At 35.2% G+C, this 27,072-nt stretch overlaps 1 protein-coding gene across 5 annotated transcripts in view; it reads left to right on the top strand.

Moving 5' to 3' along the window:
• The window catches only part of PLEKHA5 (pleckstrin homology domain containing A5), a 236,786-nt gene that overhangs the window by 172,821 nt on the left and 36,893 nt on the right, over positions 1-27,072 (top strand). For 4 of the 5 annotated variants that reach the window (XM_063075809.1, XM_063075807.1, XM_063075808.1 and 1 more), the window contains one exon: positions 26,023-26,085. In XM_063075809.1, the coding sequence (XP_062931879.1) occupies positions 26,023-26,085 (63 nt within the window). Of the gene's footprint in view, positions 1-1,093; positions 1,214-2,046; positions 2,101-20,686; positions 20,768-26,022; positions 26,086-27,072 lie in introns of all 5 variants that reach the window. The other variant, XM_063075811.1, reaches the window with a different exon arrangement.

The raw sequence follows: 27,072 nt of genomic DNA, 5'->3' as shown, positions 1-27,072 counted from the left end.
GTTGTAGGCAAAACAAATCAATCTTAAGAATGCCTTTGGCCTGGGAGTTTTAAGAGTACATTGTAGCACTGAGGAGGGTCTCCCTCTAGCCTGCCTACAGTTTTTAATCTTAACAAAGCTCAGAGAAAATACCAAGTAATATTTTATGGGCCGTAAGATTGCTCATGCCCATACTTTACTGCATTTCTAACAAAAAAAAGTATATCAAATTGGCCCGTTAAGGCATTTCATTCACCATTGAAAATTTATTCCCCTTAGGGATCATAGCAACCAATCAGGAACCAGAAGGTACTCTGCTTTTCCCAGAGTGTGGAAGGAAAGGAGGGTTCACATGCCCATGGAAGCTTTCTTTTTTTTTTTTTTTTTTTTTTCCTTCCTTAAAAAATAAAACTAATCTTTTGGGCATAGAAAAGTCTATGACAGCACTAATGGTGACATTTCAAAATATAACTGGGAAGTAATTAATAGATCCAAGGTATTGAGTTTTTTGGGTTTGGGGGTTTTGTTTGGTTTTTTGTTGTTGATTTGTTTAGGGGGGGTGTTTTTTGGAATATTTATTTATTATTTATTTTGATGGCTGGCCACCACGGGGCTCAGGTACTAAGTTTAATAATGTGAAAATATCATCCAAGTTCTACGTGAATTTTAATTTTTTTGTTTACCTTCTGTTCTCTAAAATAGTGTGTTGGACTTGCAGGTTATTGTTCAATTGCTGGAAAAGTCTTAGGTGTAATTTTTTAAACATTGTAGTAAAATATATTTTAATAATAATCTTTTAGTAGCCATATGTACAAACCTTTATAGTGGTTTTTGGCATTTTGCTTTTAATACTTAACATTTAAAAATTCTCTCATGAGTTCTGAGAAAATGCTTTAGTATACTATTATTTTGCTGTATCTTTTAAAGTAACACTGTTCCTTCTATTTCTCTAGATATCTATGCATTTATGTAGGACCTATTATCATAGTGCCTAGGCACTCTGATGTCAACCATAAGAGGAAACTTGCCAAGAAATCTTGGTTTAATATCTGTCACTTAAGACAACAATTAATCTGTTTTCCACTGTTTGGATTCTTAAATTGTACTCCTTCAGCCAGAGGAGCTTACGCTGCTGCTAATAAAGCTGAGACGGCAGCAAGCTGAACTGAGTAGTATCCGGGAGCATACGTTAGCACAGCTCATGCAGCTAAAACTTGAGGCCCACAGCCCAAAGGTCAGCTATGAAGGGATTTGTCTGTCATCTGCCATCATCACTTATTTTGAGCCACTCATTAACCAATATGATCAGTGTCATTAGTGTTGAGCATGAGCCCATGCCATCATTGCAGTGACTTTAGAATCTCCTGTTGACCCTTTGAGAATTCATATTATTTATTTGCTCTTGAAAGAAAATACAGGTAGGATGCATTTATACTTAGCCTTCTACCTACCCACTCACCTACCAGCTTTTGGTTGTGAGCAAGGAGATGCATACAGACTTCAAAATAGTTAATTACTAAACAATGTGACTTCCACCTGTCGTAAAGCAATATTGAGAAGTTCTACAATTTCCAGTAAGGTAATAAGTTGAAAATTCATTATAGTTTTAGTAACACTGCATTTTAAATGGCTAAGATTAATTTTAAGATACGTCTTTTGTTCTGGATGAAAAGAATGAACACATATAAACATTTCTCAAAGGGTTTAATTGCTTCTGATTATATGAGAAACATCTCATTGAAAGAAGTAGTTACTATATTGCAGAAAAGAATTAACATGTAAAGCTTCCAACATTGTCTGCTAAAGCCATTTGAAGGATTTTTTTGCTTAATAGTTCAGTGTTTGTGTGCATGTCATCTAATTTCTTATAATACTAAATATAATTTTATTATAAATGTTTCATCTGTGTCATTTACAGGGGAGCATGTGCATGAAAGTTGTCATGTGCTGTGTGGTATAATAGGTTCTTGTAAACTACCTGTTTTTTTTTTTTTTAATTTCAATATTGACCTTTTTGTGAATTCTGCACCTTTTTCTATCCCTTTTTTCTTGATTTGTGCCTACTAGAATGAAATTCTTTCACATCATCTTCAAAGGAACACCATGTATTTGGATCATCAGGTGGGATTTGTAGAATTGTCTTACTTATAATACCTAATAGAACTCTTAAATGTAGTGTAATTTTTCAGTCTACTCAGATATCTCAGGCACTTTGATAATGGTATGATTTTACACGTTACAATACGGAATCCCTGGCCAGGTGAATTCAGGAGTACCACAATAAATGGAGAAAGGACAGTTGTGGAGGTAAGGGAGGTACAAATAGTAAACAGGGAGAAAGGACAGTTGTAGAGATAAGGGAGATACAAATACTGGGTCACCTGAAATTGACAGTCTGAATTTTCTAGACTTCATTCAATTCACATGGAGCTGTGAATTGTCTTTTTGGAAGGCCCGGCAGAAGAGGGTGTGGTATGCTCTGTATTCCCAAAGAAGAGTTTAAGGATGGTGAAATGTGTAGTGGAGATAATTTTTAGTTGCCTGTCCTTATTCCCTGTTTGCTATTTCCTTCCAGTGTTTTGTCTTTGCCAAGATATGTAGAGCCGGTTTCATAGTGACCTATGGTTCCTAGCATTACCTCAATGTTGGCAGCAAGTGTGGCTGGTTAAGGTGCATGTTCAAAAGTGAAAGTGGCAGTGAACAAGGACTGACTGTCCCATATTTTAGTTTTTATGACATGCTCTATTAATATTTAATTTTAATTTGATGGGAATTTTTTGTGTTATTAAACATAGTTTCTTCCAGTGGGTGCATTTTTTCATATAAATTAAGCTAAAACTTATTCTAGCTTGTTTTAAAATGTCCAAACTTAAATATTTTATCAATATGGTATCAATACTTTGGAAAATGTTATAAGACAAATGTTTACATATTTATTTTCACCTGTTTGAAATAAAGCAATAGTGTGTTGCTTTAAATTACTTATATTTAAAGAGGGGTTTTGCATTAGGATAACCCTTTTAAAAGTATTAAATTATTTTTATTTTTAAAAGAAATATAATTTTGTTAATATAAAATGTATATATTTTCCACAAAAAGTTTTTATCATAATTTTGCCTCTTGGGGTGCTTTAGAAATCACTGTTTCATGTATCCAAATGCAGATCTTGATGCTACTGAAATTTAACCACAGCGTATATTATGCACTTTGAAAATAGTCTAAGATATGTTAGCTAATAAAATAGGAAAATACATCTTCCTTCAAAATTTTACACTGCCAGAAAGCTTTTAAGACACACTGGGAAATAACTTTCTTAAAAACTCCTTTGTATTTAAAGCTAGAGATACTTCTGAAAAACAGTGGGGTATTATAAAAACCAGGTTTAAAAATCAATGATATAAACAGGAATCTGTAGTTATTTGGACATTCTGAAAATAAACCTAGTCGTTTACTGTAATCTCATTACAGACCTCAGTCAAAACTGGAATTGCAGAGACACAGAACTTTAGAAAATTTTAGGGAAAGACAGGTAAAATATCAAAAACGCTGCCATTTGCTCAGAAGCTTCTCCTCAACACCCTTTCCCAGGCCAAGCTGTTTTTAATCCCTTTACCTAAGTGCCCCAGTCCCCGGCTGAGGTTTACATCGCCATCCTTCCTCTGCAGTCCTGCCTTGCTAAACCTCTCCTTCTGCACCTGCTAGTGGTTTCTGAAAATCTCAATATGTTACTGTTCTCTATTCTCTGAACATATCGGCAAAGGTTTTCTAGTAATTTACCTTTTTCTTATGTTAGATCCTGGTAAAGTTATATTAGTCCAACTTTAAAACTTTGAGCTAATGAGAAGAATTACAGAACTGGATTGTTTGATGTTTTGCATTGAAAAAAGACTATTTCTGGTAGCAAAAATTGGAGCATTTTTAGATAATAATTAGAAAGTATATAAAAATATGGTGGGGACTTTGCCCAGAAACTCAGATATGCTTAAATTTATATATCCTTAAGGTTTCCTAAAGAAAATCTCTCTTTAAATAAATAAAATTTATGATTTCAAATAATTGCATTTCATATAAGTGAAATTATTTGCTTTAGAACTATCCTATATTTTATATTAGTTATAGCTATTAGTTTATATAAAAATAATTATTGATAATTTTGAATTTTAATGAGATTTTTTATTCAGCTCAAACATTTCCAGCTTTTAATCTTGTTACTGCCAATTACCTAATTATATTACCAGGTCTGTTTTGTACGCATTATTGGTTATCTGGGCTTATAGATTGATTCATTGGTTTTGTTACCACAAATTGGAAAGTGGATTTTATAATCTGAAAGTCAGAGGAGAAGAGGCTTTGGTCACATTTTATGCTATATATCATACCAAGTGAACATGTACTAATCAGCTTTCACTTTGTACTTAATTCTGCTTGCCCTGATAAATTATCAGAATAACCTAAGGCAACAAAATGCAGTCTTCCTCCTGCTCCTTGTCAGAAACCATAGTCGTCCAGACTATGAAAAAACTTCAATCGATTTAAATTCTATTAATCCCTACCACTACTCACAAAAAATAGAACTAAACAGTAATCACTGAGTTGCTTCAGTGGTAAATTTATTTCTGATAGTACTGGAATGTTTATAACAAATAAAGAATGAAACTGCCTTATCTGAAATTCTAAAGATAGTCACTCCAAAAATCTTGACTTCTGGTGCCTATAGCTTGAGCAATATAATTTGCTTTCTCATTATCACTGCATATGAGGATGAGTCATGTACATAAACGGTTTAAAAATAACAATAACTATACTAATTATATGGTAGCGTTTTCTTTTGTTTTTTGTTTAATTTTGAACTACACTATTTTACAGGTTGTTAATGCTTTTATAGCCCAGTAAGTAGACTAGTCAAAGTCTACATTTTTTAAGACTAGCCCAGGTTTATTTGTCATTTTTTTGAATTTTAAGATAACACAGCCCCAAAGTAGAACCTGTGAACATACGGTAATCCTAACTGTATACTTTTAGAAATGAATAAATACGTAATATATTAGTTACTCATTTTCTTCTCATTCAGCTTAGTTGTCACTGAATATTAGAGAAACTTTTGGTTATAATTTAAGTGAAACTTGCCAACTTCATCCTAAAATAATCTGCTGAATGGGTTCAGTGTTTATTAGCTTTTTTTATGTTTATTCCTCTGCCTAACAGTATATAGAAGGGAGAGGGAGAAAAGCCGTAGGTAAAATGTTGCCATAGCTCTGTATTTGCCAGGAAGTTGGGAGTAAATGCTGGATTATCAGCAGTGATAAGTGGTGTCTCCACCCCTGAAGAATGAAGTGTTGTGTTGCAGTTCTTTGAAATAAAGTAAACAGCCATGAGGGAAAAGAGAAAAGCTTGAAATATCTTTTTTCATCTTGGAACTGAGCAGATCGAGTGTGAGTTTGGAACTCTGTAGCCCTGCTGAGCAAGCATTTTATGATTAGGAGTCCCTAAAGGTTCCATAGAGCCAAATGTAAGTCATTTGTTTGAAACTGGAATAAAAGGTTTCCATAGGAGCTTATTGTAACCAAACCACTCGTGATACTCAGTTGTAAGGTACAGAAAGGGCATACTGTTTCTTTTGGCTCCTGTATCCTACTGGTTAAGTGTTTTTAATAGCATCCCTGTTGGTTATATTCCCAAACCAAGTAATAAAAGGCTGTATACCCAGTAGTATAACTGAAGACCAGACTAATATCATACACCCTAGCCACATGAGGAAAACATTTCTCTCAAAAGATGTGTTCAGCTTGCTACCCCCAAATCTTAGAAACGTGTATCTTCTACAGATCTAACGTTGGGAAAAAGGACTTCAAGTTTCTCAGTCTTGATGTTTATTAGGATTACCCCAGTAGTTCTCTGTCTAGTTCTTGGTTCCTGTAGCCTGGAGCAGAACTTGAGTTGAACAAAGGAATGAAATCGGTATTTTAGAAACTAGACCAAGAGGCGAACAGAAGAACTAGGCAAGGCCTCTCCATGGATGAAGAGCTAGAGCTTTTTTGATCAGTCATGAAGGGAGTATGAATAGAAATGGGGAAGTTAGAGCATGTTCCTGTCCCTCCATCCATTTCCTCACCCCTGTTTTAGGTCTTCCCCCCGTTTGTTTCTTTCTTCCTCCCTTTTTCTTCCTAACTTTCCCTATTAGTGATTGAAGAGAAATTATGAGGGAATTTAGATGATGTTTTCTTTTCTTTTACCCTAAAACCTGCCAGCTTTGCAGGTAGGCAATGATAACAGGTAAGATGCTAGGAACTGTGACTACAGAGTAGGTAGGAAGGAATGCATAGAAGGATCCAGAGACCTGGAGCAGTGCTTCACAAGCCTTTAGTAAGCATACTGCCCCCCCCCCCCCCGTAGTAAATCAAACATACACTAACACCATCCAAATTATGATAATACCATTTCAGTAACCAGCCATCCCCTTTAACACCAGATGGCTAAAGGGGATCTATCCTTCATTTGTCATGGAAAAGCAGGATGTTTTTCATTACAAACCAGTTTGCCATAGTACAGTAAAAGAAAAATACAGCTCAAGCATACCTGTGTGTTCTTTGTTGCATGAAAATGTTTAAGGTCAAGAGTCAATAGCTAAGGGCTGGCTGGTTAGCTCAGTTAGTTAGAGCACAGTGTTATAACACTAAGGCCAGGGGTTCAGATCCTGAACCAGCCAGCGACCACACACAAAAAAGGAGTCAGTAGCTAAATTATTCTGTCATAGTTTATTAGTACTTTTTTTAAAAAAAGCATTATCAAATGCTTGTGGGAAGGGTAAGAAAATCATTTTTATTTAATACTAACTTCTAAAACTTCTTGAAAAGTAAGCTAAACTTTCTAATTTGCAAATGTTTTGTAGTAGCGTTTGGATTTTATAATGTAGTTCTTACAAATGGCAATATTTTATGAACTGTGTAGTTTAAGTACGACTAACTTTTGAATGAAGTCTGCTATTCTGTCATGGGTTGCTGTGAACTTTCCTCATTAATAGGCTTTCTATGTCTTTTCAAGATACAACAATGAAAAAAGTCTATGCAGACAAGAACTCTGACCACTTTTAAACATACTCATGCCAAGAAAAATGCAAAAAGGAACTATTAACTGGGTATATGTAATTGGTAGTGAAACCATTTAAGGTAAAAATCCAAGAGTACTTTTGTTCATCTTGTTCTTTGTGTTCATGAAAGAAAATTTCCCTGTAAGGAAAGAAATGCTAACAAGGTGATTGAAAAGATTCTTGATGGTGTTCATTCAGCAACTGCATTCTATTGACTTAATTCAGCAACGGCATTCTGTTGAGCTATTAAGCAAAATCCCGTTTTTTCCAATATTCCAAAGGGTGCTGGAGCCTCGATTTTTAGGGGTGACTGAGAGCTGCAAGAGGCAATGTTTCTAAGGGATAAAGAATAGGCATTTGGAAAAAGCAAACTAAGGAAACTGGGAAATTGAAAGTATATAATTTAACATTTACTAGTCCAAACTAGTTACGTGTTATAAAATATCTATATTTTCTTATGCCTTGCTGTAAAAATGATCCTGTATCTCTCTCCCTTCCACTGCACTCCTCCTTTTTTTCTTTTTCTCTTTCCTTTGCACGTTTGAATGTAGATGTGGCGGGAGGGGGTGAAACCCAGAAGACTTTTGTGTAGGATATGACATAATAGTGACAGAACTCTAAGAAGAAAATGGACAATGGATTGATAGGTTAGAAGTTAGAGTGTGGAAAGACTTACTATGTATGTGTCAGTACTCTGATCTCTTGGCCTGTCCAGCTCTTACATTATTATCATGGTTCTCCTGTTTCTGTCCAGTTTTTTCTAACTATGTTCACCCATCTCAGCCCTAACTGGGGAAGTTACCTGCTTCTGGGTGTTCTCTTAACTGAGAATTCATCTATTCATCATCTTACTAGTTGTCGCCGTATTGCTCATCATCTCCAGCCACCCTGGGTTTCTCCCAGAACGTAGAGCCTGTGGTGTGGGCTTCTCTGATGTGGACGTGTTTGCTGGAAGTTTACTTTGGGAGGTGATACCAAGGTAGGAGAAAAGAAAGTGACCAAGGAAGGAGGTAATATGCTATCAGCTACCACAGGCAGCTTGCACCTTCTCATATGATACTTGTTGACAAATGAATAGAAACACTACCCAAGTGAACACCAGAAGAGGGAAGCATTTTACTGGCTCCCATCCTCCACTGATTAGGGGTTGCCCCATGAGACTAATTCCATCACACAGAGATTATGAATATGTGAGCACCCGGTGAGCTCCTGTCCACAAAGTGGTTGACTTCAGCAATAGCTGAAACAAAAGATAAGCTAATAGGATGTGGAAAGGGACACAAAACATGTCTGAAAAACCTCTCTCTGCAGATTATATACAGCTAGTTGCCTATACAGATCTCCATTTATAAGTTCTGCCTTCAGTACATCCTCAACATGGCCAAAATTAAGCTTATCATCTTTATCACTCAATTCCCTGACCAAAAACTGAAAGCAAAAATGGTTCAAAATGTCGGTCACTATTAACCTTGTTCATGTAACAAACATTTATTGAATACATTGTCTTGCGGAAGAGCTGACGGCTTTGAGAACAAACAGGACATTTGTTTTACTGTTTGCCTAGATCTGGAACTTAAAGTAGCACCTTAAAACCCCCGAGGGAAAAGAGGATGACACATGGGGAAAATGAGACGCAGTCCCCTCAGGCTATGGCTAGGACAGCCTGACACCATCTTTCACAGTCTGACTGCCTGAAAGGACCCAGGCTTGACAAGCCTCCTTGTCACTCTGCCTGCTTTTACACCATTCCAAGGATGGAGATTATACAAATTTATACAAATGGCAGAATTAAATTTAGGCACCTGGAGTTGTATTATGTACAACTAAAATCTGACCTGCCCAATGCTAGCACATATTAAAGTTAAGAATACGTTGAAACTGGAGTTAAATGTACTTTTAAAAACAGTTATACTGAAAATGGGAAAATCATGAGATTCTATAGAACTCTCTGAACAGATTTTTTAGCCAGTTACATGTTTGCATGGTGTTTAGTCAGAAAAATAAAGGCCACCATGACACCTTATATATTTTAAGCTCATCGTTACCATTTAGTCACCAAATCCTGGCAATGCATCCTCTATAGCACTTCTCCTCTGAATCTGCATGTACATGGTAATGTCTCTAGTCTCACATCTGGAGTTTGTTTATATTATTGTATTCTCACCATTTTATTGTTTAATATTCTTGAATCTTCCTCATCCTAATTCTCCTGGCTTTGAACAACTTCCTTAACTTTAAGCCTTGGTTTTCACATTTGTAACAGGAGGTAATAGTACGAACCTCTTAGGAGTTGTTAGGGATTAATTGAGGAAACATCTGTAAACTTCTTGGCATAGTAAGAGGAACTAGTAAGCCCTCGGTAAGCATGAACTCTCTCTGCTCCAATTGAAATTATGTTCAATTGCCAATTTAATCTTCAATGTGGCTTCTGCCACATTGTCCTAAGAAATTCCACAAACTTCCTGTTCCCTGCAAAATAAGCTTTCTTTTTGTCACTCAAGCCTTCAGTCTACCACCACCACTACCTCTAACCCATGAAACACCTTATTCCCCATCAACCTTTTTCTTCAGCAGCAATTCACTATTTCTCTGATAATTCAGAAGCACTCTCATCCTCAGCACTGGAGACCAGTGGTAGGACCTGTCCCTCCTTAATGCTTAAGTATCGCTTTGCAGTTCTGAAAGCACTGTTGTGCACAGTACCCACTTTCCTCTTGTACACAGCCTGTGCAGCATGTGGGCCAGTTAACTTTATCCCCATTCAGTCAGATTAAATGGCTTGCTCCAGATCACAAAGCTAGGGTAAAAGCCTTGTATTAATTAATTTTCTTTCCTTTTTGTTCTTAAATCTGTTTTGACTTGCTTCAAAATTAGTGGGAATTGTTCTGTTCTTAGAGCCTCAGGCTACTGCTCTTCTTTCCCTGAAGAGTATCAGTTCCTGGTTATGGCTCTAACGAGACACTAAAGTGAAAACAAAATTTCCCACCCCTCCCGAAATGTGTAATATTTATGCAGTTCTATTTTGGATTACACAAAAGCAAATTTTTTAAGATTTATTTTTCTCACTCATGAGATATTTATTAAAATAACACATTTAGGGGAAAAATTCAACACAATGTATACATTATTACTGAAAACTACTATTATACAAAAAAGGATTTTATCTTGAGAAATTGATTTTTCTTTCCAATTTTTTAATTTTTTTATTGAATCAATTGAATGTTTTGGGAGTTCAACGTTGACATGTGTTGATCAAATCAATATTGTTAGCATATGTGTTATTATAAATCGTACTTATTCTTTATGCCCCTTATCCAATCTCTCCCCTTCTCCCTCCCCCCTCCCACCTCTGATCACCCTAGATTTCTTCTCTCCTTCTGAATGAGTAATGGTTACTCTGTTGATTTGTTGTCTAGATGATCTGTCCAGTACTGAGAGAGGTGTATTCAGGTCCCCCACTATATTGTAGAGTAGGTGCTTCTTCTGTCATTCTGGAATGGGCTTTGTGGAGAGAGACATCCTCTTCTTTTCTTTGGTCTCCACTGGTGAGTGACTCTCCTTGTATCAGTGCACTCAAGTGGCTGACGGGCCATCTGCACAGTGGTCATGGCACACCTAGTGGCTTTTACAGCCACGGTGGCTATTGCGGTGTCTGTGGTGGGCCAACCACATGGAAGTAGTGTTTTTGGTGTGCTTCTTGCCTGGTTGCGGGAGGTGGGGTTGCTCTGCAGATCCATGCCTCGGGACCCCGGGCAGGCCCTGTGGCGGCAGCAGCATGCCTGGTTGTGAAAAGAGGGGTCAGTGCCCAGCTCCATTTTTACATTTTAAGATGTTGTTGTGGAGCAGTTGGGTGGGAGGGGGAGAGGGCATGGGGGTAAGAAATAGGTGGGAGAAGGAGGGGAGGGCGTGGTTGAGGCCTGTGGCACCCCCCTCATTCCTGCAGTGGAGACCAGTGGGCTTCCAGTGGTAGCTTGGTCATTGCTGGGCTGAATACAGATGTCAGGGCTGTGTGGCCAAAGCCCTTGGCCCCCCACCTTCCCAGTTCAGGGGCCAGCTTGGTTGCCATCACTGAGCTGGTTGTATGGGGGTAGGGACATGGCTGAGGCCCTCAGCCCTCTCCCCTCCCTGGGGGGCCCAGTCCATCTAGGTTTTATAGGTGTTCTTAGGTAAAGTGAGACCTTTACTAGTTAATATCAAACTTTGTGTCTGGTCTGTGGGTATTTTGTTTTGTCTTTCAATTCTGCATTGGAGTATTTGCTGTTCTACCACTTAAACACTACACTGGAACTAATGTGCTGTCCTTTGCTTACCTCTAAAATGGGGGAACTTCCTGTGGGGACCAGCACTTGTGCTTTGTGGTTGAGCTAAATTGCTGCTTTGCTGCTGGCTCCCTGGGGAAGGCTTTTTGTGCAGCTCAGGTTTTAATGGTTGACTTCGTAGGTGCACCTGGGTTGTGTGGAAACTCTGGTCTGGACCTGCATCTTTTCATCAAACTGCTCCCCTGAAGTTCTATATTCCTGACGAGTCTACACAGAGTGGGCCCGTGCCCCAGTGTTCCCCCAGTGGCCTGTCTCCCCCACCACCTGCACTCTAAACATTTGGCATGGGATGGGCTGTGTGCTGGTCCCTTGTGATGACCCACCAGTCTCTGAGTGGCTCCTTTTTTCAGTTGTTGTGGCTCCTCGCTCCTGTCTGGGTCCATGGGAACCCTGTTAGTGGTCTCACTGTCCTGAGGGCCATCAAGGCCCTCTCCTCCCCTGCCACCTCCAAGCAACTTCATCCGAAGGGCACAGCTGCATCTTTTGCTGGCTACTACTCTGTGAGCTCAGCGGCTCCAGCCTGGATGTGGCCGGGGCTCAAAATGGTCAGAATGGCCCTTTCTTTCTCTCATCATGGCTTCTCCTGCCTTCATGCACTCTGTAGGTCTCTCCTTCTCTTCCCCTGAGCGCTAGCGGCCCCAGCTTGGCTGTCATTGCTTTTTAATTGTTGTAAATTGGTCTATTTGTGGGAAAGAGTGACACTGGTGACCATCTATTCTGCCATCTTAACTGGAAACCCGAGAAATCCATTTCTAATTTATGGCATGTTTTACTTTCAGGAATAAAACCACAGAACAACACAGTCTCATTTAATCTTAAAGCACAGTATCCTGAGCATGGCATGTTGTTATTCTCTGTAGGAACTGCTCCTTTACACTGCCAGATCCCAGGGCTCTGCCTTTTGGAATGATTTCAGCAACCAAGTCATCAGCAGTAACATGTTTTAGTCCTTTTTCTTTAATTACCTCTTTACACTTTGCCTTCAATTGATCCTTCCAGCCACATTCACTTAATTTAACTCTCAATAACTCTTTGAGGCATTCTCTTTCTCCAGTTTCTATCAACTTTTGGTTAGCGCTGCTCTCATCTACACATCTTGTTCATCTTGCTAACCACACTCTTCGGCTCCCCGGGCTTTACAAAAGCAACTGTTTTTGTAGCCTAATTACAATAAATTTCGCTTTTGTCTTAATTTTACATATATTTTTTAGAAAGTTTATCCATTCTGCAAAGATTTATGGAGCTCAGTGTAAGGCAGGCTGTTAGTGCTTACAAAGTAGAATTCTTGAATAATTTTCAAAGCCCAGGAAGGAAATAAAGTTGAGCTTAAATGCCAAAAACATTTCTAGGATTGATTTAAGGGTGTCATTATGTAGTTAAAACATAAGCTGATAAATCTTTGAATATAAGCTGGGAATTTAGTTACTTGGTGCTACTACCTCCATAAGAACACAGTTACTATTAATAAAATCCAGATCCTTATATCTGGAAGATATTTTAATTTTGCTTTAAAGCACAAACATTTTAGAGTGCTTTTACTCATGACAAGAATAAATACCTTTTTGACTAAGAGAGGTGTAAGATTTTTCCATTTGGGAATGTTTTGTCTCTTAAAAATGGTAGATTTTAGTCTATCATTGAAACATTTGCAAGGAAAGAGAAATGTGGCTACTTCAAAAATTGTCCACTTTTTTTTTTCAATAAGATCTTGAGTTCTTTTAATATTTCCTGTTGCCTGTGGATGTCAAAAATAAACATGGTAGTAGCATAAGATATTATTATGTTACAAGTTACAGGAACAATGGTTAGGAAAGGGCTGTTAAATGAGGAAAATAGATTAAGCCACTAAAGTAAAAATCAGATCTGTAAAATTTATCCAGTAGCCAACTGTAAGTAAATTATATGCATATAAGTAAATTATTTGGAAAGGCATTAGCCTGGACCCTTACAGTTTCCTTCAAAATATATCATAGGTATGTAATTTGCCTTCCTTCCCTAAAGAAAGGGAGAAATATTATAGGGGGAAATATTGTAATAAAGTCTAGCTACATCTTTTAAATTTCATTGATTCTTCCGAATGTATAACAGCAGTAATATTTTCCAAGGTTTTCCTTTTAGGAAAAACATATAGCATGAACAATTTATTCACATTGCCTTAAAATTTCCAAAGTAATCTCAGTGCTGTGACTGCCCCTTCAGTTATAATAAGACTTATTTACATTCTTCTATTACAGAAGTCACTTCAAATTTTCCTGCTTCCTGTTAAACAAAGAGTGGTTTCAATAGGTAGTCATAGCCTTCAATCTCAGGTTCTTGGACTTTGAGATTTGCCTCAAGAGAGAGTGGAAGGCATTTACATTGTCATTATCTAAGTGACCTGTTTATAAAGACCCCTGTATTCTCCCGAAGTCTCACCCTGGGCATGTCAAATTCTTTAGCTATTTAGTTTTGCCACACATCTTAAGAGTTTATTGATGTCAGCGCAGGAGAACATTCTTGAGAAATGGAGTCTTCAGTGATTAGGCTGTTGGAGCCTTTTGCTATTGTTAAGACAGATTTCCACTTAAATCTTTTCCTAAGAAGTCATTAAGAACTTAGGAAAAAGTCCATTTTCCACTTAAATGGAAAATGACAACACAGAGATGGGTTTTCTCATTAGTTAACAGTGAAGGACAGAAACTCTGTAGGGTAGATAGAAATCACCCAGACTGCTTGCTCAAGAAAAGAAAGGAGCTATCAGCACGGAATTCAAACTCAAGGAAACTTAGTTACAAGACAGAGCTTGAGCAAATGTTTCCCCTTCTGGAAATGAGATTCAGATCAAGGGGGAAATCATACTTATTTTACTGGTCTAGAATTTCTAGACTTGCTGTCTAATATGATAGCCACTAGCCACATGTGACTATTTAAATTAGTTACACTTATATAAAAGTAAAAATTAATTTACTCAGTTACACTAGCCCCCTTCAAGTGCTGAATAGCCAGCCCCATCTGGCAAGTCACTACAATATTGGACTATACAAACATAACTTTTCTGTCATCACAGTAAGTTCTATCGGACAGCGCTATTCTAGACTATTTATTATGTAAATTTTTTACAGAGCAGTTAAGCCACTGTTTAACCATTTCTTATATTTAAAGGGGGTTTTGAAAATTAATCTTTTCCAAGGATAAATTGCATGAATGACCATCTTGGCTCTGCTCACTGCTTATATCTTTCCCTTCCCCACCCCCTACCCCCAAATTTACCTCATGAGTTAGAATATCCTGTTTCTTCTGCATTCAGAGATAGTCTAATTTCTACAGATATAAAGTCTTTGAAGCAGACATTTAGAATTTGCTAGAATAGAACAACTTGCAATTGGAGATTCATTTCCTGACTAACACCCCTGATCCCCTGTGATTCTACTGAGTCCACCAATATCATTAATAAAAAGATTGAGTTGATTTTTTAAAGAGGGGTTAAGTCTGTAAATGCTGTATGTTATACAAAAACCACAGGAGAATATTTTAATCTAGATGAGGTATTTGTGTTAGGTAATTTGAAATTTTTCATCTTTTGATAGTTGTGCAGTTATCTTGACCAGTGTCTAGTACCAACCCATCTGGACCTTGAAAATTCCTTGAACATTGGCTACTTGAATTAGTACCAAGTGGAGCCATGGTTTTTCAAGCCTGACTTCTCAGAACTACCAGTGGATCTTCAAAAGACAAAAAAGAAAGTACAATACTCAAGATTCCATTTTCCCCACTCAAGGAAAATCTTCATAGGTAGTTTTTTTTTTCTCAGATTTGAGAACTACTGAAATAAATAATCACAAGGAACACCAAAGAAAGAAGATTCTAGCTTTTCTGAAATAGAAACACTGTCTGTAGGGGCTGAGTTAGTAGCTAAGCTAATTGTCTGGTTAGGGCTATTCATAAGTAACGCCAAAATGTTTCATTACTTTAGTTATATTAAGTTTCCATTTGTATTGTCAGGGCTAGGGCTCAGACCCTTCAAACCCATTGTACGGAATGGGTCACCAGACCCCTCCCATGAAGGTCCATGCTAGGTAATTGGGAAAGATCCCTGGAGCCATTGGCAGATGACACGAGCTCAGTGCTCAGCAGTAGCAGCAGAAGCAGCAGGGGAAGTGGCTTCTTGGAACATGCCAGGGGCACTGGCGCAACAGCTTGCAGCAACAGCCTCCAGCAGTGCTAGCGGCCTCCCTATGGCCCATCCCCCCGGGGGTGGGGCCCTGTGGATCAGAGCCACTCGTCCTTTATACTTAAGTCCAATAACCCAGGACACCTGGGCACACATATACAACTACATCAGACAACCAAGGAACACCTGGTTGCACGTGCATATTTACAGCAGATGCTTGGCAAGATTCTGAACATCAGAGGGGCCCTGACCATTTTCCTGTATTTTCCCTACACTGTCTTAGTGCTTTCTAACCTTTTCATGTATGGCACACATAGAAAGTGATGATATTTGGTTTTTGTACAGCACTTTGAAACAAACTGGAGGATATGCTGTCATGAGCCCTGGCCCAGGCTAGGATTCAGTATCATATTTTATATGTAGTTTTTTCTAAACATTTTGACTTAGAAGTTTCAAGTAAAAATATGTGATTCTGTTGTAAACAGAAGTTAATTATGAAAATTGTGTAATGCCTGAATCATACATTCTTGTCTTTATCATCATGATTAATGGGCCTTTTACAATGGGCTTTATAATTTAACAATTAATTGAAACCTAAACCATATTAAACTTGTTACTTCAAAGAAGGAATTAAAGCAGGAAGCAAACCACTGAACTCATTTTCAAGTAAATTGTTAAGCATCCTACATATACTAATTAGTCTTTCTCTTACTCTCATTTCTTAAAATAAAATGTTGCCTGTTAAAACCACTATCATAATGGTTTCTGGGATTTGGGATTCTTGTATTCAAACCAAAAGAGAATTGTTGAATATTTCTTTTTTAAAAAGAACTTGAGCACAAAATTCCAAGGTACTCAAGGAGCATTATATATATATATTTTTTTTTTAGGTTATACTTTACTGCTTTAATTCAAAAGCTATTATAAAGTTTACATAGCAAAAGCAAGATAGAATGTGCTGTTTCAGCGTACGTTAAAGAAAGAAATTCGTTACTAAGTATTAAAATATAGAATATTTCAGAGGTGATTTAGTAAAACAAACCAGTAGCCTATTTCTAGGATATGTTTGGAGATAAAGCAGATCTAGTATTTCCAATTCAGTAAACCTGGAAAGAGTGAAGTTACAGTCAGGTGATTAGAATTGTTTAATATGAGACCTAATTCCTATTGTTTGGGATCCTGATTATAGTGTGTAGTTGGCTTCACCTATTATGTGCCATGTGCAGTGAGAGAGCTAGCATATATAGGACCACTCACCTGTCCTGATCATTCTTAGATTCCACTACCCAGTCATCCTAAGAGCCCTTGGTTAAGTCAGTGTGGTGCCCAAGAGAATTCTGAAATAGTTCCACTGCTTTTGCTTTTCCATTGATAGTCTTATGCCATCTCTCCAACTTAAGTAAAATGGGATCCCAAGGAGGATATGAGCTGAAGAACACTCACTTATTATCAGATTACATTTGACCTTGAGACCATCATAGTTACTTCTGCCAGAGTAATCTTTAGACCAGCTGTCACCTTGATGATTTAATGATTTTGTCTACCTCAAGGGTTCTCAAGTTGCACATTAGAATTATCTGGGTATCAGGGTATCTGTGTTCTTTTAAAGCTCCCCAAGTGATTCTAGTGTGGGTTAAGAACCACTGGTCTGAATAAACTTGGACTTTATTTCTGAAGCAGCCAGAAATAAAAAGGAAAAAAGGTATTACAAGATAGTTATATGCATTTACAAATGTACTGATTAGTTTACTTTTTAAAAATTTGTTGGCATTTCTTCCAATAAATTTCTGATATGGATACATAAGACAGAATAAAGGTATTGGGAACAATGCTGTAGATCAGGCCTCTTTATATGGAAGCTCACTGCACTAGAGAACTTCAATAGGTTAATAACTTTTTTTTATTAGAAAAGCAGTATCTGCTTTGTATAGAAAACTTAGGAAATATAGAGAAAGAAAAATACAAGTCATCCACAATGCCACAATTGAAAATAATTGCTGCTAACATTTTTCTTTTATTTTTTGTGCTAGTTTGTCAGCTTCCAGAGATGCCTTCTAATTTTATTATTTGAGAATTAATATGTATATGTTCAGAATTTTTCACAATGAATAGTAGTAAATTCCAGAAGTGATCTCTGAGACACTGACTGTAGTTTGTATACTTTGGATGCTATTTTTGCTTTTAGTTTCTCTGTACCTGAGTTAGTTTCCTCTTGCAAAGATTTCTTCTCAGTGAATAAATATTTAATGGTCTTTGTTGCTTTGCTTCCCACGGATTTATCACCTCTCTTTCCTTGCGTGAAGGAGCTGCAAAAGGATTACTCAAAGCCCATCTCTTCCAAACAGTGAGAGGCCCCGAAGGGGTTAATCTCCTGGAACCCTCAAGAGCGAGGCATTCCTTCCTTTGGGAAATTAACCATGAACTGGGGTTCTCGCCCCACATTTATTCTCCAAACCAGGAGGTTACAGGAAAAGAACATAGGTGGGGTTTTTGCTAAGTATAGTTTAACAAGTTTAACAATAGAGGCTGGTAACATTCAGTGAAAAAAGCAAAGTGCAGTTTGCAAGAGGTTAAGTCAGTCCACCAACAAAAGCTTGATCTTAGCAAACATTTTCTTCCCCTACAGCATCTTCCCAGTATCTTTACATATCAATCAGTAACTTGTCTGTCCTTGAGCCAGCAACCTTGCTGTGTTACAATTCTTTATCTTACAACAGAGACTTTATCTTACAACAGAGACTTTTCTAGCATGGGGAAATTTTCCTGTTTTTTGCAAGGTTAACATTACTATATGTACTTTTAAGAAGTTAGGCTAAACCCGAAACTACAAGAAACTAGGCTCTGTGAAATATATTTGCTTTGTAATATACTCCACAGGTCTTTGGTATGTAAATTTAACAGGCATTTTGAAATCACAAACATTGTGTCCTTGTGTATACATGCATATTTACCCCTCAAAGTATTCCACTAAATAAGGTGCAATCTGTGTTGCCCAACCTACCCACTTGACACAGTGGCTCATTTGTGCCAGATTTCCAAGACACAGCAGGCAATTTCAGTTTGACCTTGAGTAGTATCCTTTACATTTGGATACTATCAGATCTCCATTATTTCTTAAATATTCATATTCCTGACCCCACCCACCAAAACCACCAGTAGTCTCTGAGTCAGGTAGCAGTGGTTGTAGATGAAATTGCTTTCAAAATCAAAAATAAATAGTACTAAAAATGGAGAGTGACTTAAGGTACTTGTATTATTTGAAGTATGTGGCAATGCAGTAAAATAAGCCAAAACAAAAATCAGCTATACTTTATTCCAAGATTAGTATTGATTATGATAAAATAACTAACATTCCTTATAAAACAGAGGGGACTTTAAAATATAAAGAGGTCTTGGATTTCTGTAATAGAAGTTTTGTACTCCTAAAAAAAATTTATATCTGTAGTTGTCTAAAAGTTACTTTCCAACATTGAAAAAACTTAATCTTGTACTGCATATTAATACATTTGTTTTCTTCTGTGCATGAGCTTTCACCTACCTGGACCCACACTGGATAACATTGGGGAGAAAAAAAGAATTTTGAGTTTAACTGATGTGTGGTTCCAAATACCTTAAAATTTAATTAATTAGATAGATAAAATTGATTTGTAGTGACAGAAATCAAATTGGTTATTACCTGGGAAACTGGAGAGAGTAGAGATTGGTGGTACAGGGACACAAGAGCACTTTCTGGGTAGATGGAAACATTCTACGTTTTGATTTTTGGCAGTGGTTACATAGGTGCGTATACTTTTGTCAAAAGTCATTGGTTGGTACAACTAAAATTTGTGAAATTATTATTCAGTGAAGTTGATTTTTTTTTTTTATTTGATAACCACCTTACTATGGAAATGAAGTTGATTTTTTTTAAAAGTACTGTAGCCCAAAAAAGGAGTTGTAGGTACATAGATTTAAAAATAAATGATTTAACTTTTAATTGGTATATTGTTAAAAGGCATGCATGTGTTTCATTGTCTTTTAATTAACTAAAAAGTAGATTGAAAAAAAATTTTTTTTTAAGTAGATGAAACCAGTCACAATTTAACAACCAAATTTTATTACATGAAACATTGATAACTAGGCTGAAAGTAAAATTGTCTGGAAATACTCATACAGTTTTCAAGGTTGAGTTTTTTCCTGCATTATACATTTATTAATCTTAAGATTAGTAAACTTTGTTGTAGACTTAGCTAAATCAGTAAAGTAGCATTTGTTAATAATGATAAAAATGTGCACTTGCCATAGTATGGAGGATGACAGTCATGTAAACTAAATGTAACAAATCACAATTATAAACAGACCTGTCTGCTTTCTAATGATAAAAACTTTATTTGCCTTTTACTCGTATCATGATGATTATCTTTTGAGTGCTTTAAGTACAGAGCCTGCCAAAACAAATGTTTTGCTAGAGGCAGTAATTAAGTACAACATAGCTGGAAATGTGAAGCATGGTTTCAGCCTACATTTTTAGGAGCTGAGGACACACTGAGTCTTTGCTGAATAAGTTTTAGTTTACATGTCCTTGAATAATTTTACGTATGTTATTGTACTGTGAGAAAGTCCAAAATAGAATGTATGTAAATGTCTATCAAGCTTGACTTTAATAAAATGTGTGATTAACAAGACATGTTGAATATTGTATCATAAAATTTTATTTTTGTAGAGAACTGAATTTTTTCCGATTAACTTTATAAAGAACTGAATGTTTTCAGCTTTATTACTGAATAAGGAATAAATTGAATGATACCATTTTTCTCCTTTTAAATTCAGAGGTTGTCACCCTTTAGTTTATCCTTATTATGATGCTTAATCATCTATTTTAGTATATGTAGGAATATTCATTAATTGACTATTGGTTATATTTATAAAGTAGAATCTAGTTGCAGCAGTGTTACAATTAGTAAGCTTTATTATAACCTTGGAAGTATTCTACAGCATTTAATACTTGTTTGAAATGGTTTGTATAAATTAAATCTGTACAATCATAGGATAAAATGTAAACAACTGCACTAGGAAGATATTAAAGTAGAGGCTATATTTACAGTGTCGTCTTTCAAATCTAGCTGTGCTGTAAACTGATGTTTGCTGTATGCTCCTCCTGATTTGAAATAGATGAAAGAAAATGAACCTATTATCACCATGGTTCACACAATGATTGAGAACTCGGCGCTAAGACCCCAACTGTACCAGCAAGTAAGGTCTTGGACAGTGAATGATACTGCTTTATCATCTGCAAAATCCCTCAGTGACAGTTTTGGTTTATCCTCAGATTTACTCATAACATCAGTGTTTTTATTATTTTGTATTTTGTTTATGTTTATTTGGAAAACCACTATTCATCCATGCTTTTCAAGATGCTGCAGTATTCTTAGCATGGCTTCGCTGAACGTTTTGCCATTGAATATTAAGTGTGCCATTTTCCTAAAGTTTTTGTGCAGAGTTATTTGATTGATATGTACTTGGAGGTCTGCAGTACATTTGCAAAATTTTTACTAGATTTCCATATATTTTTAACTCTAAAAGCATTACAACTGATTTTTAGGAAAAAGGTTTTGTAAAAATATTTTCTTTTCAGGTTCAGCCCCCACAACACTTCCCTCTCCCCCCAGTGCTTTAGGAGTTGATTGTATTTGTATGGTAGTTATTGGATCTAGTTTCTGTACTGTGGTATGGTAAAATTTAAAGATAGCCATTTCTTAACATACTGGGGGTGTCTTCTCCCTATATTATCATTCTTATGCAGTCATTAGGGCAATCATATCTTCCCCATTCTTTTCCCTAACTCAAAATGTGTCATGGAGTTGGCTGGCTTTAATTTAGGAACTTTGGTAATCCTGCAGATCTGCAAAAGAAGTCATACACATTTCTATTTAATTTTTTGTATTTCATGGTCTAAATGTTTCTAGCTGTGTGTTTCACAACATCAGCTTCTTCCACTTCAACACCGTCAAATTACTCTGATCTATATGACCTGTTACAATATTTAAAAATCATGCTGAAGAAGAAAATTAACTAACATGAAAAATGAATATATCTTTTGATTAAAATATGTAAAAGCACCTAGTAAAAAGAAGCACCTTGAGCACACACTGGCTTTAAATGCCTCTGGTTTAGTTCAGTCACCTGTAATCTGCATCATGGGGCCGTGTAACTGGGAGATTGGTACAGTTGGTGGGGGCAGCTCTATTTTTTAGCACAATTTTCAAAATATTTAAAGTATGTTATACAATTGAAAATAATCCTTAATTTGCAATAGATAAACAAAACATTAAATATTTAAAGTTAAACAGCTTTACTTTTAAAAAGAAAATGGAATCTTTCAATTCATAAAGTCACCGGATTATCGAACCTTGACACTTCATTCCAAACTGCCACACTGAGAACTTCAGCACTTATTCCGAAATTAAAACCTTTTTCAGTGCCTGAAGCTGTCAGTAAAATATAGCATTTTATATCATGCTAAATTGACATGACATCAAAGGCATTTTGTTGAAATAGGTTTGTGTTTTTATTTTTACATTTTGCATATTTTAGATAAGAATGTTAACTTGGATTTTCAGTTTGGTTTGTTTTTTTCTTTTATGTGTTATATCAACATTCAAGGTTGATGATGCAGAAGTCGTTGATGATTTAAATTACTTAGATGCACTAGCAGTTCTAATTGGAGTTTTTCAAAAATGTGGAGATGTCTGAGACTGATCTTATATAGCATCACTGACCTTGAATACTAAAAGATCAATAGATTTGTATAAATATATTTCTTCATTTCTTTCATACCTGAAAGAAAACTAAAATTGTACAAAACAGGAAAAATGTCTAATGTAACAGCTACACCTGGACATAGCTGAACAATCAGTTAACAAGAAATCAATGTTAGCTCTCAGTGCTGTCAAGGCTAAGAAGTCTTCAGGCTACCTTATTTTTAATCAGCCACTAGTCAAGGACTTAATTATTGTAGGGCATCTTTAGTGAATAAAAGTGAAAGACACATTTCTTAAGCTCTGTTTATAAATTTGCACAAATTGAAACTAGATCTTATTTTTTCTCCAGGTTTCCATTATTGTGTTACAATCCAAAAATCTTCATCAAAGTTTATATGTGTACACTGTTACAGTTTGCTTTTCTGAGATTGCATTACAATGCTGTGTTAATAAGTTGCTGATATTTAGTTGGAAATGCAGTGGCAAAATGTTTTATGACCTTTATTTTTCTGAATCATAGCCACTCAGTTTTTCATTCTTGGAGGACTTTTATATTTGCATTTTCTTCTTAGGAGGACACCTGAGAAATTATGTAGGCATAATTTTCTTAAAATTGGTCAAATAAAAAGGACCTAAAACTGAATCAGAACAAGTGCTAAATAGGTGTGCATGACGTTGAAAAAAGTCCTCTATGTTTTTCATTCTACCACCTTTCACAGTAACATTTTTGTACCGTAGTTTTCATAACATGATTAATGTTAGTGAAACGAATCACCTGATGAATAATTGTTCTAAAAGATATAGACTAATCTCAGCAAATAGCTACAGTACTATGAGCATTTTTAAGCTCCCCGTTGTATATAATGTGTTACTTTATCAAATTTAAAAATATTTCCCTGAAAATTCTTTTTGGAGTTTTGTTAATATATCTATATACTTTTAAACATACATAGTTCACATATATGAGAGAAGGAAGAAAGTTGAATTTTAATTAACATAAGTAATTTTGTTTTAACTTAATGCCAACTCAGTTTTTTAAAAGATTAGTAGATACTTTACTATGAAAAGGTTCTGACTTTCTAAATAAAATATAGTACTTGTTTTTATACAGTCTTTAACCTCTATATAACACGCTTCTCAAATTGAAGTTGGAGTACTACTCAAGTTTATTAGTCCATTTTTTCATTTGCTTTTCTAATGTTGCTAAGATACTTCAAACATTCAAACAAGGGTGTTCAAACCAGAACTTTTTTTTTCTGCTAAAGATGAATTTGATAAAAGTGTTACCATGAACTTAAATATGCAAAACTTGAGTTAACCAGAATACTCATGAAATTTACATTTTTCTTAGTAGGATTTTCATACTGAGGACAAAATAGCAAGCTTTTCAATTCTAGATGGAAGATTTTTAGCTTTTGTTTTGTTCTTTGTTTTTTTCGATAAATAATACCCATCTTTCCTTGAGACAAGCATTAATTATCAGGAACAGAAAGTAGGACATGCTTAAAAGTTGATTTTTTTAAAGGAATAATCTTGTTTTCTTATGCTTTCCTTCTGACACGAAAGTAGTAGTATAGGGGAAGGTCGATTAGTTTAAGAATTTGATTAGTTGGTGTCTAATGAATGTCTTTATTGAATAACTTTATAAAAGGTTTAAAGAAAATTTTTAGTGGTACTAAAAATAGAGGTAGAACAAAAATAAATCTAATTTACATGTATAATACATTTACTGTATTGGCAGTATACATTTTTCCTGTTTTGTACAATTTTAGTTTTCTTTCAGGTATTGGCTGTTATGATATATCATGCAAAAGTTATAACTACACAGTAGACATGTTTTCTTTTTTGTAACATGCCAACTGATGTGAAAATCAATCCGCAATAAAATTTCTTAAATAAAAATAGAATGCTAATATTCTAAATATTCACTACAAATTACTAAGTTTCCATTTTAATATACTGGCCTTTTTCTATTGACACTCAGATATGATTCATATTCTATAATTCATATTCATAATTCATATTTTAATCTAGATGTATTACTGCCTAGTAGTTATGTTCAAATTCCATGGTTTAGTAAAGCTGTTTTGCACTTAACTTTAAATATTAAGCAAAGTATATTTGGACATCTTGGTAGCTTAAGGTCTTTCATCTTTAATTTCTTATAAATATGGAAAATGTCATTTTGGCATTGTCTTGCCTTTTTTTTTTTTTTTTTTAATCATAGCTCTAATCATTTTTAAGCTTTTTTTTTCCCAGTAGGAATATAAATATTTTTCTTGGATCTAGGTGCTTTAATTAAGAATGGCAATTGACACTTCTCAGGACATGTTGAGTGATCTTTCTTTAAAATAGCATACAAGTATTCTGACTTTTGTCATTAAATTCATTTTTCATGTAGTATTCATTTCTATGAAAGTTTTGTGGTTTAACAATCACTGCACATACCTTTAAATGGTCACAGATTCATTTGCATGAGGTGTGTGAAAATAACGTTTTGAAATGAAACATGTAAATCCAGGATTTATTGTGTGTTTGGAATACTTATATTTTTAACCTTCTCCCAATTCCCCACATATCTAGATCCATTCAAAGTTATCTGCTCTTTAAATTATGCCTTAACGATGTTACTGTTAAGCAGTTTTTTACAGAGGGTACATATGTAGTTGTCATTTATACATTTTTATGCATTTGTATATGTATATGTGAATTTTAACTTTCCAAGTAAGAGTATAATTGGGAAACATTACTCCTATCCCCACCTTGAGAAAAAGTGTACCATTCAGCGTACATGTAGTGGGGCCCAGTTAAATTTTTTCTTCTATGTTTTTGTTACTATCTAGCAGTCAATATAAAATCAAAAGGCCAGAAAGATAGTGAAATATTGCCTGCAGAGGCTATGGTGTGATCTGTAGTATAACTGCCTGGGATGGCTATTGAAATCTTGCTAAACACAGTGGGAAATGAAGATTTGTTTGACCAAAAGGTATTTGGAAGAAATTGAGGAAAGGATGCTTGAATACACTGAATAATAATTCTTTACAATATAATGCAAATAGTGTCAACCAAAACATGTAAACTTCTTATAAAATTTAACTATCCATAGTTTGTAACATAGGCTTTCACTTTTATGAGGTTTCAAATGATTTTCCTCTTTTCAATTAAACCCATCCTTTTCCTCCATTATCTTTTAGTTCTTAAGACAGAAGAACAAGATAAGTCTATATTGCGTATGTCTGTTTATATATTATATATACGTATACAGTGTTACAGGTTTTGTTAATAAAGTTGTACTAAGATGTGTTGACATTTGAGTGTACACATATACAGTGTGTGATTATGTGTATACTGTCAAGGACGATTTTGACTGTTGAACTATGCTTAATTTGAATATTTGATTCAATACAGTTGATATGATTGTATTTGTCAAGTTTTCATTGAAATAATGTGTGTCTTTAAAATGGAAAGTGTAAGGCACTGTATTAATTTTGTTTGACCAGCTTATTATGTTTGACAAGCTTAAGTTAACATCCTTCTTATGTATCTTGTATATTGTATCACTGTTTATTTTTCTATTTTTGTAATGATCTGTGTTTGAATTAAACTTCTAAAAGTAGAAGAATCATTAAAATCCCATTTTTGTTATATTATATGTTTAATATAAATCTAAAGTATTAAATATATCGTAAAGAAATATATTTTTAAAATATGATTTTTCAAGTTGCTATATGGCATTTTTCCTTATAGCTGTCACAAGATGAATGTAGAGGCACATTGTACAAATACAGACCTGAAGAAATAGATATTGATGTAAGTATTAGTATGGAATATATTGTAAGTAGAATATATTGTCATATTCTCTCCCAAAATAATTGAAAATAAGCATGACAAAGAAACTTCTTCCTTCCATGCCTTCCAAAATGGCATCAAATAAATTAGCGGTTTTTTCTTCTTTTTCGCTTATATTATCACTTCCTCCCCCCAATCTCTCCATAGTTAGCAGTTGAACATATTGTGTCACTTAAAAGAAAGTAAAAAACAATTTCTGATTTTTAAAAAAGTTATGGAAGACTGAAGACAAAGTACTGTCTTCCAGAAAAAGTTTCAGCTTCTAGAAATTCTATCACTGCTCCTTTTTGAATTAAATTTAGTCTCTTTTAAATCACATCCAGGTTGCTGATTTGCCCTGCATTCTTCCCTCATTTTCCCTTATTTTATTCTGTTGAGTTGTGCCTCCTCATTTCAACACTTTCCATTTGTTGTCTGACAAAGATAAGGTAGTTATTCTAATAGAAAAATGGCAAAGAAGGTAAAGTCTCACTTTTCTTAAGACGTTAGAATTGGTTTATTGCACTATTGAAATTTTATTAGCGTACCTTCTCATATTTTCATAATTAAAAATTTAGGGCAGTACTAAGAATTTAAAACATTAAAACTATTGAAAGTGACTTTTCTCCATGAACAGTATTTTTATTTGTATTATTGCAGTTAGAAGCAATCTTTTGTTTATATTTTCTAAGAACCTAAGAGCATAATTTTAAAAATATATGAAAACAGAATCTAGTTAATATTTTAATTAAAGGCTATATATATATTGCTTAACCTGTTTAGCAGATCATAGGGGAGGAATCTTAAATACGTTAAAATGCTAGAGTTACAATCATAGACTGCTTAATTACTGAGGATATTTTGAATTGTGTAGGTTTAATAGTATGGTCAAAATGCTTTTTTACTTTACTTTGCATGCAGATCTCTTAAGCACTCTATCCTTATAAACTATAGTTTAATTTTGATTGT

This window comes from Cynocephalus volans, chromosome 12 (assembly GCF_027409185.1).
Source record: "Cynocephalus volans isolate mCynVol1 chromosome 12, mCynVol1.pri, whole genome shotgun sequence".
NCBI lineage: Eukaryota > Metazoa > Chordata > Mammalia > Dermoptera > Cynocephalidae > Cynocephalus > Cynocephalus volans.
This window is presented reverse-complemented; position numbering and strand designations above follow the sequence as displayed.